Source organism: Oryx dammah, unplaced genomic scaffold (genome assembly GCF_014754425.2).
Source record: "Oryx dammah isolate SB20612 unplaced genomic scaffold, SCBI_Odam_1.1 HiC_scaffold_1, whole genome shotgun sequence".
Taxonomy (NCBI): domain Eukaryota; kingdom Metazoa; phylum Chordata; class Mammalia; order Artiodactyla; family Bovidae; genus Oryx; species Oryx dammah.
The window spans coordinates 96,865,970-96,883,078 of record NW_024070185.1 but is presented as its reverse complement, the minus strand read 5'-3'; the positions used below and the strand labels follow the sequence as shown (position 1 = coordinate 96,883,078).

Genomic DNA, 17,109 nt, shown 5'->3' with positions numbered 1-17,109 from the left:
TGGAGCAGCAGTTAGACGTTACTTCTCCTTTACCTTGTTGTTTTAAGTTCAGTTAAGTTGATTGAATGCCCCTTGCATAAAAGGCAGAATACTATATGCTGTTAAGAAATATGAAGATTACTATAACTTGATTCCTATCGTCAGGAAATTCAGTCTTGTCAAATTCAGACATACTTATAGATCCTGCTAACATTTTTGACTATTGATACTGCAGTATATTGTAAATTACTGTAGGTAAGATCAAGTAGTGTTTCCACCAAACTGTAAGAAATTAGGAAAGAAAGGCCTAACATATATGAATGCTGTATTTTCATAGTGAAGTTAGAATTGAATACCTGGGTACATTTGGCATGACTAATGGAAACTGGGGCATTTGAGCCAGTCACTCACAGATGGTGGAAGGAGATGAGGAATTGAATAGTTGTGAAAAAGTACCCGCAGCTTAATGTATATAGCTATGAATATCTTTTTACTGAAGATAATCCCCTTCCTTATATTTTATTTACATAATATTTGTATGGGTTGTAGATTAGCAGAAGAGAAGTAAGGACCAAGATTAGCTAGATTAGAAGAGGGGAAGGAAGGTAAAGACAATTAATTATTTTAGCTGATTAGGAAGTGATGGGAGGAAGGGATAAAAATCCCATTATAAAAGGCACAGAATGAGTTAGTTAAAAGAGAGTAGGAAGTGGTGGGGGGCCTAAATTGAGGGAGTAGAGCCTGGAGGTTGATCTGAGTTGGAGAGAAACTTGCGGTTGTGTTTCTTGAAGCAATCCTTAGGAGCAGGTGGTTAGATGGGGGTGAGCTAAAAGTTAAAAGTGTACCTGGGAAGCAGAGACAGGGAGTCCTCAGCTCTCTGTCCCAAGTGCTGAGTAAGGCCTGACATGAAGTGAAAGTCGGTCATGTGACCGGGCAGCTTGCCCTCTCTCGGACTTTTGTATCTCATGGTTCACAATGGGTTGGTTTTTTGAGCCCAACCAGGGCTGCATGTGATTTAAAAAGAAAAAGTCTTGATGCTTTCTAGACAGCTTGGAAATTTGAGCTGCTGCTGCTGAGAAATATGGATGGGAGAGGTACGGATGGGTGAGGTAGAGAGAAAAGTGAATTTAAGCAAATCTACATTTTGGAGAGCCGACAGTGCGTGCATTTAAGATCCAGCTTTTGAGCATCTGCCACTCACTGATAGGCAGTTTCATGTGTGTTATTTCATTCTCACGATACTCATGTGAAGTTAGAGGAATGGATTTCATAGGTGGGAAGATTTCAAGATAGATCTGTTCGTTCAGTAAATGGTACTTACTCAACAGACCTATCAGCAGTTGAAGGCCCTTTGTCATCAAGACCTTCACTAAAGATTTTAAAACGTTTTCCTCCAGGATGTTGTGGAGGAACATTTTTTAGTTTAATTTTTTTTTAGTACAAATTGATTTTAGTTATTAGGGGAAAAAATAGAAGAATATCAGGGTTGGACTACCCACACATGTTCCCCCAGACACCCCTGAATTCCTGTCATCTAGAAATCTTAGTCTTCTCTCTTTTATCCTTATACCTGTTCATTTATTTCCAAGTCCTATCCCGTTTTCCTCTGAAATGTCTTCAGTACCTGTGTTTTCATTTGTTACCACATTATCCTTCCCATTCAGTTTCTCTTCCCCTTACCTTGGGGTTCCTTCAGTCTCCTAACTCTTTTCTTCTAGTACTCCATCCTACCTGCAAGGGAAATACTAATCATTTATAATATGGGCAATTGTAAAAAAAAACAATTTCAAATATTGTATTGACTTAGTGATTTCTAAACACTGGGGGGAAAAAATTATCTAATGCACCAGACTCAGGTATAACTCAGTCCTTTGGATCCTGGTCATTTTCACTTGGTGTAGTGCTGTCAAAATAAATCTAAAAAGCTAGCCTTCCTGCTCCACCATTTTTCTTTGCTGGGAGTGTTTTGGGTGTTCCTCTCTGCTTTAGTTCAGAATTGTTAGAACATTTGAAGACATTTACAGTTTTTGCAGTAGTAATGGGTTTGTTTTCTCCATGGCTTCTGATTGCATTGTTTCCATTTCACTTTATAAAGAAGCATAAGGTGGAAAGAACAGTGGCTGAAAGATAGAAGTGTAAATTCTAAACTGAACTCTGTCAGTAGCTGGCTTTGTGACTTTGAACAAACCAGGATCCATCTCTGGGCTACCCAGCCCTAGTTGTGTGAAGTGTTGGCTTATCTTGAATGATGTCTAATTATCATCCTCATTTTAGAGAGCTTAAAGAACCTGCTCAGGGAATTCCTAGGCGGTGCTAGTAGTAAAGAACCCGCCTGCCAATGCAGGAGACATAAGAGACACGGGTTTGATCCCTGGGTTGGGAAGATCCCCTGGAGAAGGACATGGCAACCCATTCCAGTACTCTTGCCTGGAGAATACTAGAATGGACAGAGGAGCCTGGTGGGCTATAGTCCGTGGGGTTGCACAGAATTGAACATGACTGAAGTGGCTTGGCACGCTTGCAGGGTTCTTGGATGTTCAGTTTTACAGATCCTAAGAGTTTTGTAGTGCTGCCAGCAAGGCTCTTTGGGATTGTACATTAGCCAGCCGGCCAGGCCTGCCCCATCCCACTTCTAGGTATGTTTTGCTTGCCTGGCAACTGTAAGGAGGAAAGTTTTCAGTGCTTAGATTCTTTCTCACGTAAAGACTTTGATTATGAAATATTCTTGACTCTAAGTTGCCACATCATGAAGGGAACAGAGTTTTCAAATTAGAATAAAGTGGTTTTAAAGGAGAATGAAGTATCTGAAACAATGATCTGATTAGGGCTATGATTTGGCCATGCATGTGTCCGTGTTAAGTCGCTTCAGTCGTGTCTGACTCTTTGAGTTTCCTTTAAAAAATTTGAAGTATGCGATCTCTCATTTTTTCCTTGCTGTGCAAGTGATACTAATTCCGTATGAATACAGCTAAGAAACAAAAACTTGTTAGAGACTGGTTGAAAAGTATCATAGGCTTAAAATCTGAAAGCATATCCTCTGATCCTCTGGTTCACCTTCTCACTGAGGGCACATTCTCCTACTTGGTCTTCCCCATCAGCTTTTGCTCAAACTTTCAGTGATAGTCACTTAACTTCCTTTTTAGATTTGTTGTTGTTCAGTCATGTCCAACTCTGTGCAGCCCCATGGACTGCAGCGCCAGGCTTCCCTGTCCTTCACCATCTCCTGGAGCTTGCTCAAACTCGTGTCCATGGAGTCGATGATGCCATCTGATCATCTCAATCTCTGTTGTCCCCTTCTCCTCCTGCTCTCAATCCGTTTATTTGAAAAATTCATCATATTAAACTGAAATATGTGGCTTCCTAATTTCCACCTGTGATTTCTGCTCTCAGAACTACAGAAAATTGTCTGTTGCCTCTCTCAGATGACATTTTCCCAGCTATTTGAAGGTAACTGTTGAATCTTGTTATTTCCTTCTCTTTCCTAAGCTGAACAATTCCCCCCCACACACACCCTGCATCTATATCTGTATCTCCTGTATTGTAATTTCCATTTCTTTTTGCACTCTGAATGTTATTGCCCAGGTGGTTTGATAGTGCAAGTCACTGAAACACTTTCCCTAATGTACTTTTACTAATAAGCATTCACACCAGTTATACTTCTGACAAGCTATTCTCTTCCCATTCTGTATTTGCATAGCTGAGTTTTGAACCTAAAAGCAAAACTTTGCATTCCTCTCTATTAAATTTAATCTTACTTGGTTAGCCCATTGTTCTAGTTTCAGAATATCTTTTTGAATCATTTATATTTTTTGTAATCTGCAAGTTCAACTAACACGCCTTCTAGTCTTTCAATCTAAATTACTGACTGCGTGTTTAATTAACAGGGCTGATTATGCTTGTGTCACATAGCTCTAAAGACTATCCATTTGCCGAGGATCATTTTCAAGGAAAATTTCAACAATTTGTAGTCATCAAAATCAACTGTTTTTATTTTCCCTTGTGAATATTGGAGCAGCTTTTCCTCTTTATTTTTCTGGCACTACCCTTTTTTCTCCTTAATGTTAAGAAAGTAGATTCTGGACCCAAACCCCCAGGTTCTAATCTTGACTCACTTTTTAGGTGTGTTACCTTGGGCAAGTCACTTCTTTGAAGTCTCAATTTCTTTCATCTCTAAAATGAGAATGATAGCCATACTTATTTCCTGGGGTTATAAGGGTTAAGTGAGTTCATGTATATAATGTGTTAATATAGAGCAAGGCCTAGCCCATGGTAAGTGCTATATAAGTGTATTGTTACACACAGATTTTGTTCTGAGCTCTACCAGCCTATCTCAAAATTCTCTAAATTCCCAGAGTTAAATCTGTGTGGTCCTACAAGCTTGAACTTTTTTGAGGCAGCTGAGAAGACTCCTGAGAGTCCCTTGGACTGCAAGGAAATCCAACCAGTCCATTCTGAAGGAGATCAGCCCTGGGTGTTCTTTGGAAGGAGTGATGCTAAAGCTGAAACTCCAGTACTCTGGTCACCTCATGCGAAGAGTTGACTCATTGGAAAAGACTCTGATGCTGGGAGGGATTGGGGGCAGGAGGAGAAGGGGACGACAGAGGATAAGATGGCTGGATGGCATCACGGACTCGATGGACGTGAGTCTGAGTGAACTCCGGGAGTTAATGATGGACAGGGAGGCCTGGCGTGCTGCCATTCATGGGGTCGCAAAGAGTCGGACACGACTGAGCGACTGAACTGAACTGAATTGAACTGTAGGCTCACTTCCCATGTGCTCATACATCTGGGACTTTAGATCTCTTTAATATTTCATCTTACTAGTTGCTTGAAGAAGAATATTTTAGTGTCCTTTTCATTATTAAAGAATTAGTGCTTATTAAAGACAACTGGGAAATTACCGAAAAAGGAAAAACATAATCTTATCACCTAAATACAACTTATTAGTACATTTCCTTCCCCCCACCATGAAATAGATATAATCCTGTCATATGTGTTTATTGTATTTTGCTTTTTACTTAATATCTTAAGTTATGTAGTCTTTATTTAAAAAAGCCTGCTTTAATTGTTGCATAACATTTTATTGAATGAATCGTTCAGAGTTAACCATGTCCCAGTTATTGAAACTTTAGGTTATTAATTTTTCAAGGTCCTAAATTAGACTGTGATGAGATTTTTTTTACATTTAACCTTTTTTCAGAATTTATTATTACTTAATAAGGTCCCAAAACAGAATTCTCAAGTCTGAAGCTATAAACATATTTTAGACTTGAAGAGTATTTTGACAGAGTTGATCAAAATAAAGTAGGAGGTAGTTTTTCTCTGTCTTTTGTAGTAACCTTATCAGTTCTTTTTTCTTCATTCTCTGGGTTACAGCTTAAAGTCCTTTCGTTTCGTTTTGTCTATATTTTTTTCAAGGTTCAAGTTATTTTAATAAAATGTTGATGCTCGCATTTGTTCTAGCTTATGTATTCTTTCCATCTTTAGTGTGTGTTCTGTCAAAATATGAGGTCATTTGAGTTTCTGTGTCAGCTACATTGATGGTTTGTGAGTACTTCGAGTCATTTAGTTTTAGGGTGGGGAAAAAACTGAGGAGGGGACTCTGGATCACCTGTTCTTCTGTTCTCACATCTTCCTGTTTCTTCCTCTGGTAATATTTTTTTCAGCTATACTTCCTCAGCTGTGTGTAACTCTGGACTAGTTTTAACCATCTGTTACCTAGGTTATTTCAGCAGGGTCACACTTCAGCTGCCTGCCTTCTTTTTAGCTTTCAAAAAGTTCTTTTTGTGGTAACAAGCATATTTTCATAGGTTGTAATTGAATCTTTTAACCTGCTTCTTTTTGGAAAGCTTCCTTTCTTTCTCTCTCTCTCTTTGGCCATTGTGTGGGTCTAACCACTGGACTGTCAAGGGAATTCCCACTTGTTCCTTCTTTTCTTTTGTAAACATTAATCTATAGAGAAAACTTCTAAGAATTCCACACGATGAAGCTCTTAATTTAAATCCATGGCTTAAAAATTGAGTATCTTAAGTATCTTTATGCATGCTGTAGCTTTTGAACTTAAATGAAACTGTATTTATGTGTTTTTTTTTTTTGTATTTTTTGTTAAAGATACTTAATATCACTGCATGGGATTTTAATAATAACATTAAACAAACCTGTTTATTTCAAAACTTGATTTATCAAGGAAGAGGAAGAGAAACTATGCCGTCTTCTGTTAGCACCACCAGCCATCATCCATGGTGTTCCCACAGCTCTCATGCTAGATGAGAGAGGCTTGCAAGTTCTGTATAATTGTATGCTTATTTCACATGTATATATTTTACAGCTGTGTCTGTGTTTCATTTATTTAAGATCTGGACCTTGGTAGTTGGCTATGTGTTGGCTGTTTCATTCAAGTGGAATGCAAGCACTGAACGCTACTTGAGAGCAATGTCAATTCCTGTCTGGATTATATTGCTTTTTCATTTAGGTGGGTCTGTTTTTTTTTTTTTCCTAAGAAACTCTAGCTTAAGGTCAGCACTGGCTAACCATGTGAATTAAGGCGAATTTTTTGAAGTTTTATGTGTTGCATTTAAAATTCTTTAGTCGTTTGAAAGTGTTCTGGCTTAAACAGTCATTAATCTTGAATGAAAATGTTATACTTTAAGATATCTGTTAATTACATGGAATGTCCATTTTCAAAAAGTTCTTTTAAGAATAAATATTGATATATCTTAAAAAGTGGGACACACTTGGACTATCCTGGCTGTTTCTGAGTGTCTTACTTAAGGAAGATATAGATAAGCAGTCAAAAATGATAAGAGGTGCTCAAAATCATGTGAGAGGAACTATTAAGGGAACCAAAGATGTTTACTGTCTATAAGAGCAGAGCACTGGGGCTACAAGAGAGGGCAGAGGTGGAGATGGAAAGATATCAAATATGGAAACCTATTTCATGTATTTGAAGGATTCTGTGAAAGAGTGGTTTAAACAGATCTCTAACCATTTGGGGCAAGTGTCAGAGCAAGGAGTAGCTTCAGAGAGGCACGACTCTGTTAACATAAAGGATGATCAGTGTCAGAGCTCTTAAAAATAATGAGTTCCCTGTTATATGAGACTCTTCACTGTTATCTGAGAGGCTGCTAGGATGTTGTAGAGTGATTTTTCAGGGACTGATTTATCTTTAAGTCTTAGTATATGGAAACATCAAGTTCTAATTTAAAAACAAAATTCAGTAACCTAGAGTAGTAGATAGCTTATTAAAAGTAGTTTTTAGAGCTGCTTATTGTTAGGAAGAAAACTAGAGTTGATTGGAAGTATGTCTTCCCTCAGAATCTGATAAGGAACAAAGCATAACTTTCTAGCTTGCTGACTTGGAATGCTAAAGGAATTTCTCAACAAGATCCCCTAATATCTGTTGGGATTCATTTTGAGTTTGGAGAAGGTAGAGGAGGGAGATTGACAGGTATGTTCCTAAGGCTCTAGACCAGCTCAGAGAAATGCAAATGGCTTTTGATCCTTGGCCCTTGTTAGGTTACATTAAAGCTTTTTTCCATGCTCCTGTGGGCCATTCCACTCTTTCTTGAGAGGTAGAATTCACAGCCAGCTATTTTCAGGAGTGCAAGTCAGACACCATGACTTCAGGTTCTGTGCCTGATGCGGGTCATTCTGGGGTTAGACGTGGGGCTTGATGGTCTTAAACCCTGAATGTGCTTTAGAATGGACTTGATTCCTCAGGAATCATGCCCCTTAAAGGTAGACTCATTCTTTAGAGCAGGGCTGGATTTCCTGAGAGGAGCCCTGAATTGAGGTTTCCGCTGTCTGGTGGCCTTTAAAAAAATTTTTTTCCCCTGTGAAACTATTTTGTTGTTCACATATTTTGCCAAATTGTTCTGTCAGTCTACTAAACTGAGTTTTTTAAAGGCAAGTGCTAGGTTTTTATTTCACTAAACTTGTTGCTTCTTAATAATTTGCAGCATCCTTGGCTGGCACATGGAGAATTCCAGTATTCCTGGTTATTGTTTTCCTGATGTCTGTGGGCACCCTCTATGAAAAACAGAATGGAAAAGAGTCTTCTGGTAAGAAATAGGGCATACTGTTAATATTATTTTTAAGAAGTATTTGGGAGAGTAACTTTATTTTAAAAACATGCTGTGATGAACTGCTTTATTTTATTGGTGTTTTCTGAACAGAAAATAAATTTGTTTAAAATATTTTAGATCGTTAAACTATGTCCCAACCCCTCTTTTTGCATTTTTAATTGAGGTTTAATTCATGTAACATAAAAGTTAACCAAGTGGCATGTAGCACTATCACAGTGCTGTGCAGCCGTTACTTCCATCTGATGGCACCCCACTCCAGTACTCTTGCCTGGAAAATCCCATGGATGGAGGAGCCTGGTGGGCTGCAGTCCATGGGGTCGCTAAGAGTCGGACATGACTGAGCGACTTCCCTTTCACTTTTCGCTTTCATGCATCAGAGAAGGAAATGGCAACCCACTCCAGTGTTCTTGCCTGGAGAATCCCAGGGATGGCGAAGCCTGGTGGGCTGCTGTCTATGGGGTCGCACAGAGTCGGACATGACTGAAGTGACTTAGCAGCAGTTCATTTTCATCACCCCACAGGGAAGCCCTCTGCCCATTAAGCAGCTAGCCATAAAGTTGGGTTATTTGAGATTTTTTTTTTTTTTTTGCTGTAAACTGCCCTCTTAGAAGTGCTTTTGTCCCCTGTAAGTTTTGATGTGTTGTATTTCTGTTTTCTTTGGATCAAGATACTGTTTGATTTATTCTTTGATACATTGGTTAACCAGAAATATGTCACTTAATTTCCACATGTTGTGTCCTATCTAACAAACCAATGCCAGATCCAAGGTTATGAATATTTACAGTCCCTGTAGATCTTGTATCCTGCAACTTTGCTGAATCTGTTTATTAGCTTGGATAGTTTCTGTGGCTTCTTTAGGATTTTGCACATGTAGGGTCATTTCTCTGCATAGGTTTACTTCTTTTCACATTTGGATGCCTTTTATTTTTATCTTGGCCTCATTGCTCTGGCTGGAACTCCCACTACAATGTTGAATATATCATCTTGTTTTAAAGATTATTTTTGAGATACCCTGGTTGCAACTGACCTTTATCTAGACGAATTTGTAAAAGATAGTAATCACAGGGCTATTTGTGGCACTTTCGTGTATATGTGCAGTTACTTTATAGAAGTTTTTAAAATTAAAACACCCTTTATTATTTGATAGTTGAGTAATGTCTGACAATTGTAAAACATCTTTTGTTCATAAATATTTGTTTAGAGTTTTATAATAACTACCTGAAACAAAGAAATTTTACTTATCTCTGTGACAGTGGAAAATAGGAAAGATTCTATTTTATTTTATATTTTGCTATCTAAGTTTTCTTTTTTCAACCTGTCTTCCTGTGGTTATCTGTCAAAGTAAACTTCCTGTTTTGGCAACTATTATAGAAAGTTTGGTGGTTTCCACTTGTTCCTCTGGTAAGCTTAGTTTCCCTTTTTCTCCTTTCCTCTAGTAGTGATTCAGACAGCTCTGCTTAACCCCATGACAGATTTTTCCTTTTTTTTTTCTGCTGAGGTATATTTTACATATGTCATTATATTCGTTTTAGGTGTACAACCATGGTTCCATGTTTGTATATATCACCACACTGAATCTAGTTATCATCTGTCACCTTACATAGTTACCAAAAATTTTTTTGTGTGATGAGGACTTTTAAGACCTACTCTCTTAGCAACTTTAAAATCTACAGTAAGGTTGAAAATGGGGGTGCATGTCTTTTCGAGTTAGCATTCTTATGTTCTTTAGATATATACCCTAAAGTGAAATTGCTGGATCATATGATAGTTCTGTCTTTACTATTTTAAGTACAGTTTTGTCCCTTTGACTGCTTTTGTCCAGGGCTAAGTAAGTATTTTATTGCAATTATATGAATAAAGTAGGTCTAACCAAGCGTTTCAGATAGGTTTTCTCTTGTGTAAATTCTAGTCCGCTTGTGATGGCAGCCTACGGAGCTGTGAGCACAGAGTTCCTAAGACTCAAGTTTTGCGCTTGAGAAAGTAGACTATTTGTGTGATTATTATTCTCCCCCATAAAGCTGGTAGTTGTGTGCCAGGATGCAAACCAGATTTCTGGTATTTGTATCCTAGCCTGTTACAAGAAACGAAATCACAGACACAGAAAAATGTTGAGAGCAGATTTGGAAATGTTGGTTTTCCTTGTTTTGTTCACTCATTCCAGCCTAATCAAGAGTAGGTTATTCTTGATTTAGAATCCTTTTATGGACTTCTAGTGTAGATACTCCTCATCATAAAATACATTTGTTTAACTTTTTTTTTTTTTTTAATTTCTGTATACTTTTTCCCTCTTGCCCCTAGAAACTTGTTTTTGTAGGCATCAGAACTCAGGCCGTGTTGGGCCAACCTTTCCCTCCTTTATAGTCCATCCCTCCTGTAGATGTCACTGTAATATAGTAGGCGCGGGGAGGCCTCGGTGTACGGCCAGCACATGCATTTATTCCTTCCACTGTCACATTGTAGGACTTGCTCTTGTATCTTCGTCACCTGTGTAAGCATTTTTCTTTGTGTCTTCTGAGCTTTGAATCTTGTGCTGCTTTATACAATCTGTGGTTCACTGGATTCACAGACTTAATCCTTTGAATGTCACCAGACTTCAAAGCATGAATTTGTTTAGGGCCCAGATCCAGAAAACTCTTCTTATGGATCATCTCTGAGTTAGTTTCAGTGGTTCTTTCTGAACCCAGGGGCCCTACTCAATGCTTTTTTTTCTTAGACCTTAAGGGGCACTTACTTGATATTTCTTGGAACCCCAAGATAACATAGGGAAAAAATGTTAAGTGTCTATCATATTTTCCAGTGTACTATCTTTTTTAATCCACAAACAAAACAACACCGCCTCCCCAACCTTACAAAATAAGTATCTACATTTTTGGGGGTGAAGACATTTAATAATAGGTTAACTGACTTGCCCATAGTCCCACAGGTGACCCCTCGAGCTAAAATTTGAATCCAGTTCATTGGCTCTCACCTATTCCCCGTGTGCTTTCCTTCCCCCTCTGACAGTCATCAGCCAACCTGAAACAGTATCGGCTGATCACTGAGTGCCTGTCTCTCTTGCCCTCAGTTGCAGTTGCCCGTTCCTTCACTCTTCATGTGGGCCCCGGTGGCTCACCGCAGGTAATAGCACCTGGCTTCTCTGCCTCCTGGGTCTCTGAAGTGCTACCTGGCAGAAGCCTGGGATCCAGCTTTGGTGTGTTCCCTGGGCCTGGGAGAACAGAGGGGCATGAGCAGAATCGCCTCCTGTGGGTGAGGCCCTGTTAGGCTCTTAAAACCTGCCATTTCTCTTAATTTTCTTAGTACTCCAGTGTGATTAGTATTATGTTTGTGGGACTTCCCTGGTGGTCCAGTGGTTAAGAATCTGCCTTGTAATGCAGGGGACGCAAGTTCAATCACTGGTCATGGAACTAAGATCCTCCATCCTGTGGGGTACCTGAGCCCATGCTCTGTAAGTAGAGCCTGTGTGCCACAACTAGAGAATCTGTGAGCCCAAAGAAAAGATCCCGCGTGATCCAACAAAGATTCTGCAGGCTGCCACTAAGACCTGATGGAGCCAAATAAGTAAATGAATATATTTTTTAAAAAATATACTTGTTTTACTGGAGAAGGAAATGGCAACTCACTCCAGTGTTTTTGCCTGGAGAATCCCATGGACAGAGGAGCCTGGCGGGCTACAGCCAGTTCATGGGGTCGCAAGAGTCAGTCATGACTTAGTGACTAAACCACCACCACCACCATACTTGTCTTACAGATGAAGAAAGTTGGCCATTTACTATGAATATGAGAAGTGCTTCTTCAGCAGCTAGGCAGACAAACATAAGATGTATCTTTAATACCTGGACGCCCAGGATGAGATGTACAGACAGTTACACCTGGGCCTGCTCCTCCTGGGATTGCTTGTTGTTTATGAGTGACCAGAGATAATCTTGATAAGGAAGCCTTTCCTTGTCGCCTTGTTGGGGATAGCATGTGATATGAAGAAACAAGTGTTGTCCAGTTAAGCCCAAATTGGAAAAAGAAAAAGAGTAAACTAAATTTTCTTACTGCTTATCTGTCCTTCCTCAATTCAGTTACATAGACCTGGGAGATACTCCTAGTGGTCCATATCCAAGCTCTTATTACAGTGAAGTGGTACTAGAAGCCACTGAGGAGGAGATGTATTTTCCACACTTGTGATGGAAACAGAAGCCGTCTTCAAGGGGAACTTTATTTACATGCTGGGAAGAGTCTACTTGATATAAAGGGCCTCCTTCCAGTAAGCATCTTTGGAGGTATTCCCGGAAACTTCAACTAGCCCTGTGAAAGAGAAAAAATTAGATCAAGTTTCTTCTTATTTAGACCGGCTTCCAAATATATTTGCCTCTGTTATTAAAAAAGCAGTTATTCTGCCCATTGTTGATTTAGCCATATCTACAGATATCTGAACATGTGATGTTTTTCTTATATACCAGACCATGAGTTTCTGTCCGCTGATGCTAGGCTGCTAATGTGGGTGGCCTGCTTATTTAGATTTGTGTGGGTTCCTGCCCTTTGGGCTTCCAATTAATACTGGCCCAGTCCCTGGGTGGATTGACACTTGAAACCTTGGATGCTCTTTCCTTTCTTTGTTGATAGTCCTTGAGTCTCAAGATTATGTTCCCTCCGTCTGTGTGCCTATTTTTAGCTAGGGCTTTTTTCCCAGTACCATGACTGCCTAGATTCTCAGTCCTGGCATTCTTCGGTCTAGTTTATCAATTCTCTGCCCAAACCCTTGGTGTTTTTGAAGTGCAGAAGGATATTACTAGACAGAAGTCATTTAAGTACCTATCTGTTTGATGAGTAAGAGCAGTTGCCAAATCTCACATCCCTGATTTTCAGATCTGCTGATTTCCTGTGTGTGCTGTTCCTTTTGCTCCTTTGTGAAGTTTCAGGCATTCTGAAACTTTGCTGAGTCCTTTGTGTATTAACTAAGATGACACTGCATTGTGTTCATTCACTTAGCTAAGATTTATTAAATATTTATTGTGTATTTTAATGACATCAGCAAGTTGAAGAAAGACTTCTTAAGCCCTACTTGTGAGGATTTAATCTGTTGGTCTTAACTTTTCCTCAAGCTTTTTAGTGCCGATTGTATGTAAGATGTTTTTCACAACTCAGTGTGGAGATCTAAAAATGTAAGGATAAGACTTAGGGAAATGGCTGTAATATAGAGCAGAAAGGGGATGAGAGGTACAGGCAAATACTATAGGAGTGCTAGTGGCTTTGCTTGTAGTTTATCCTGTTAAAGCCAACAGTTTTGATATAGATGATGGTAACGATAGTAACATTTATTGAGTCAATTTCTGTTAAGTCCTGCCTACCAGGCATTGTCTAAGCACTTTTTAGGTATTGTTTCAGTTAATTCTCACATGAGATAGGAATTTACATAGGCTACATTTGACACTTGAAGAGACTAGATCCTAAGTAACCTGCTTGTTGTCATCTGACAGATAAGGGATAGAGCTGAGGTTTCCACCCGGGTGGTCTTGTTTCCTCACTGTGATCCCGATCACTGAGCTGTCCAGCCTCTGCATAGTCAGTGTGAGCCCTTCCGTCCTCGGCTCCCATGTCTTCCTGCATCCCCTGTCTCTCCGCTCTTATCATTGGACCCTGTGTCTCATGCTCATTTGACTTCTTAGAGATCTCTGAATAGTACACTCTGCTCGTTCTTGCCTTTGTGTCTTTACACTTGGTTTTTTTGTCTTCCAGGGAAACTTTTCTACCTCTGTCCTCTAAGAGACCAGCTTCTTCGTTTCTCCACAAGATAAACTTGTTCTGTCATCTTTATCTGGCTACCTTATGTAAATGGATTTCAAGGGTGGCATCTTTTACCATTCTTGTTAGATAGTCCCTTTGGAAACTCTTCCCTGACCTCCCAAGCAGGGGTTTCTCTCTTCGATGCTCCCTCAAACATTCTACACTTCCATTACCTTAGCTCTTAACATGCGGAATCATAACTGATAGTTTAGTGTGGGGCTGAGCTTGAGACTACTTAGTCTCTCATCCCAGCATATAGCCTAGTCACCTGCTTGGTGAGTGAATGCTTGTTGCTATTGTTTAGTTGCTGAGCCATGTCCAACTCTTTGGGACCCCATGGACTGTAGCCTGCCAGGCTCCTCTGTCCATGGGATTTCCCAGGCAAGAATCCTGGAGTGGGTTGCCATTTCCTTCTCCAGGGGATCTTCCCGACCCAGGGCTCAAACCCGCATCTTCTGCATTGGCAGACGGATTCTTTACCACTGAGCCACTTGGGAAGGCGACTGAATGCTTAGTGGGGGTTGAGAAGTATACAGTTCAGTTCAGTTCAGTCACTCAGTCGTGTCTGACTCTTTGCGACCCCATGAATGGCAGCACGCCAGGCCTCCCTGTCCATCACTAACTCCCGGAGTTCACTCAGACTCGCCCATCAAGTCAGTGATGCCATCCAGCCATCTCATCCGCTGTCGTCCCCTTCTCCTTTACACCAATGTACAAATGCCCAAATGGGATGGGTTTTTTCAGCTAAACTGAAAGCCCGTATTTGAGGAACTGTAAAGTGATCTTGTTATTTTGGAGCTACCTAACCATCAAGGGACTTCTTCTCAGTCTCTCAAAGATGAGTCACCGCTTCATCTTTCTCACTTGTGAAGGGTGGGTGTAGTGATTGAGGACCTGGGATTAGTCTTCAGTCTCATGAGAGAATTCTTCGAGTTTTGACTAGAAGCATTTCTCCCTTTATCGTGCTGTCCCAGGCCATTAGTCATTAGGTGTTCCCAACCTTTGCTCTTAAGTGGAGCCCAAGAAATCTCTTGTGGGCACCCAAGAATCTAAGACCTCTCTAGTCTCTGGTGTAATCAGTTTGTGTTAAAGATTTCTATTTGACAGTCAGAAAAGCTCTTTGGTGTATCTAAAATCTCCATCCATTTCCCCCACATGCGGTCTGTCTGATCATAATCTGGAATCTTGGGGGATCATGGTTGCACCCTTTATTATTTCATCACCGAATCCGGTCAGCGTTGACTATCCCTTGTCTACTTTCCCAGCTTCTTCCCTGTTAACCACTGCAGACCATGCTGTCATCCTGTCTTGCCTGTAGTGTTGCAGTAATGCATCTTCCTGTACCTCCTCCTGGTCTTCTCTAATCTGTTCTTGATCAAACAGTAAGAATGATCCTTTTTGAATCCTTAAAACTGATTATTTATTTACAGAGTCGGGAGATGTGGTCATAAAAGGGCAACATAAGAGATCTTTGCAGTGACGAAACTTCTGTGTCTTGTATCCATGCTGACACTCCGATTGTAGTAATGTGCTACAGTTTTAAAAGATATTACCATGGTGGGGAAGGGGACACTGGATAAAAGATAGACAGGATCGCTCTGTATTATTTTGTAAGACTGCATGTGATGTTACAATTATCTCAATAGTATTTCAATTAAAAAAAACTCTTCAGTGCTTTCCTACTCCTTTGGGATAAAGACTAAAGTTGTTTAGTATGGTTCTGTGACTTTTATCATCTGGCTTGCCATCTCTGTGTTCCAGACATACTGGCCTTTCAGTGTCTTCAACATGCCAGCTTATTCACTTACAGCCTTCTTATTCTCTTCCTTCCGTCTAAAAGATTATACTTTCCTTTGGTTAGTTCCTCCTCATCTTTTGTATATCAGCTTCATTTTTATTTCTTAAAGAAAGACTTTTCCTGATTTCCCAAACTAAGTCAGATTTCTTCAGTTAGGAACTCATAAAATACCCAGTATTTTTCCTTTATGGCAGTGATCATAATTTTTATACATTTGTTTATTTGTGTGGGTCTTTGATTCATATCTATCTCTTTCACCTAACTCCTTTGGGGTGGGGTCTGTATTTTTATTTTCAGCTTTCAATACAGTGAGTAATGGAAACATGTATGACATGAAAGATACTGTCTCTCTCTCAGCCCTTTTTCTCTTTCGGCATCAAAACAGCCCTTTAGATACCTATGCCAGGAGAATAGGTCCCAATCCAGATATCTAATTTATGCTCTCTTCCCAGATCATAACTTTGGATTTCTCTTGTTTTGTCTAAAATAAGCCTCTTTCAGGTTACGAAGACGTTTACTAGAGGAGGGATAGGATGTGATTGAGCAAGATGAATGCTCTTGCTCCTGAGAGCTGAATCTACCAAAGAGCCATCTCAGGCATGGCCTGCTTACCTGTGGGAGGTGGCCAGCCTTGGATTTGTTGGGTATATGAAGTTTATCTGGAGCTGTAATTCACTGACCTGAAAGTCATGGCTCTTTTCAGTGGCCTGGCAGAACTTTATGTTGTCACATTGAATATCAGCCTACTGAAAGGTCCCAGCTGTATGAATGTGGGTGTATGTATGATTTGGTGACTAAGAACACTTGTTCTTAGTCGGGCAATGGAATTCATGCCAACTAGTCTAAATAGAAAGGGGTATTGGTTAGCATGAAGAATTTGTACACCCAGAATTTTTGGACAGATCAGACAGTTGAGCTTGGACCTGACATGCAGAAGCAGTGCAACCAGGAGAAATGCTCGGCAACACCCAAGGACCGTCGGAGCAGAAGTGCCACACAGTGTTGCTGCTGCCGTTGGCCACAGAGTCGGAGATCAGACGGCAGAACCTCTGGAACGTCTGCAAAGTTCCGGCAGGAAAAACACGTGTCTCCATGACTGTGTTTGACGTGAGAGCTTCCAAATTGCAGTGAGTTGCTGAGGGCTTCCACGTCTGCATAGGCATGCCTGCACTGGTATCCACTACATCACAGGTGGAGCAGTGGCTGCAAAGGAGTCCAGGCAACAGTCTTTAGCTTTCCAGTCTCTAGGTACAGGAATGCACACTGGAACCAGGTGTTGGGTGAGCTAGTCCACATTGCCTGCCATAGCAAACTAAAGGCTGGTTGTTACACAGACCTCACTGAGTGTGAGTGTGTTTTGGATCTAGGTTAAACTTGGTTTACACCTGTTAGACACTTAACATGAGAACCTAGATTGTGAAACAGGGTAGTGATGATCTTCTAGATTTTCAGGTGCTAGATTTTGTCTGTGATGAA

General features: G+C 40.2%; 1 protein-coding gene across 2 annotated transcripts in view; it reads left to right on the top strand.

The window, feature by feature from the left end:
• Positions 1 to 17,109, top strand: part of TMEM245 (transmembrane protein 245) — a 78,575-nt gene that overhangs the window by 2,498 nt on the left and 58,968 nt on the right. For both annotated transcript variants that reach the window (XM_040237322.1, XM_040237318.1), the window contains exons 2-3: positions 6,334 to 6,451; positions 7,938 to 8,039. In XM_040237322.1, coding sequence (XP_040093256.1) covers positions 6,334 to 6,451; positions 7,938 to 8,039 — 220 coding nt within the window. The remainder of the gene's footprint in view (positions 1 to 6,333; positions 6,452 to 7,937; positions 8,040 to 17,109) is intronic.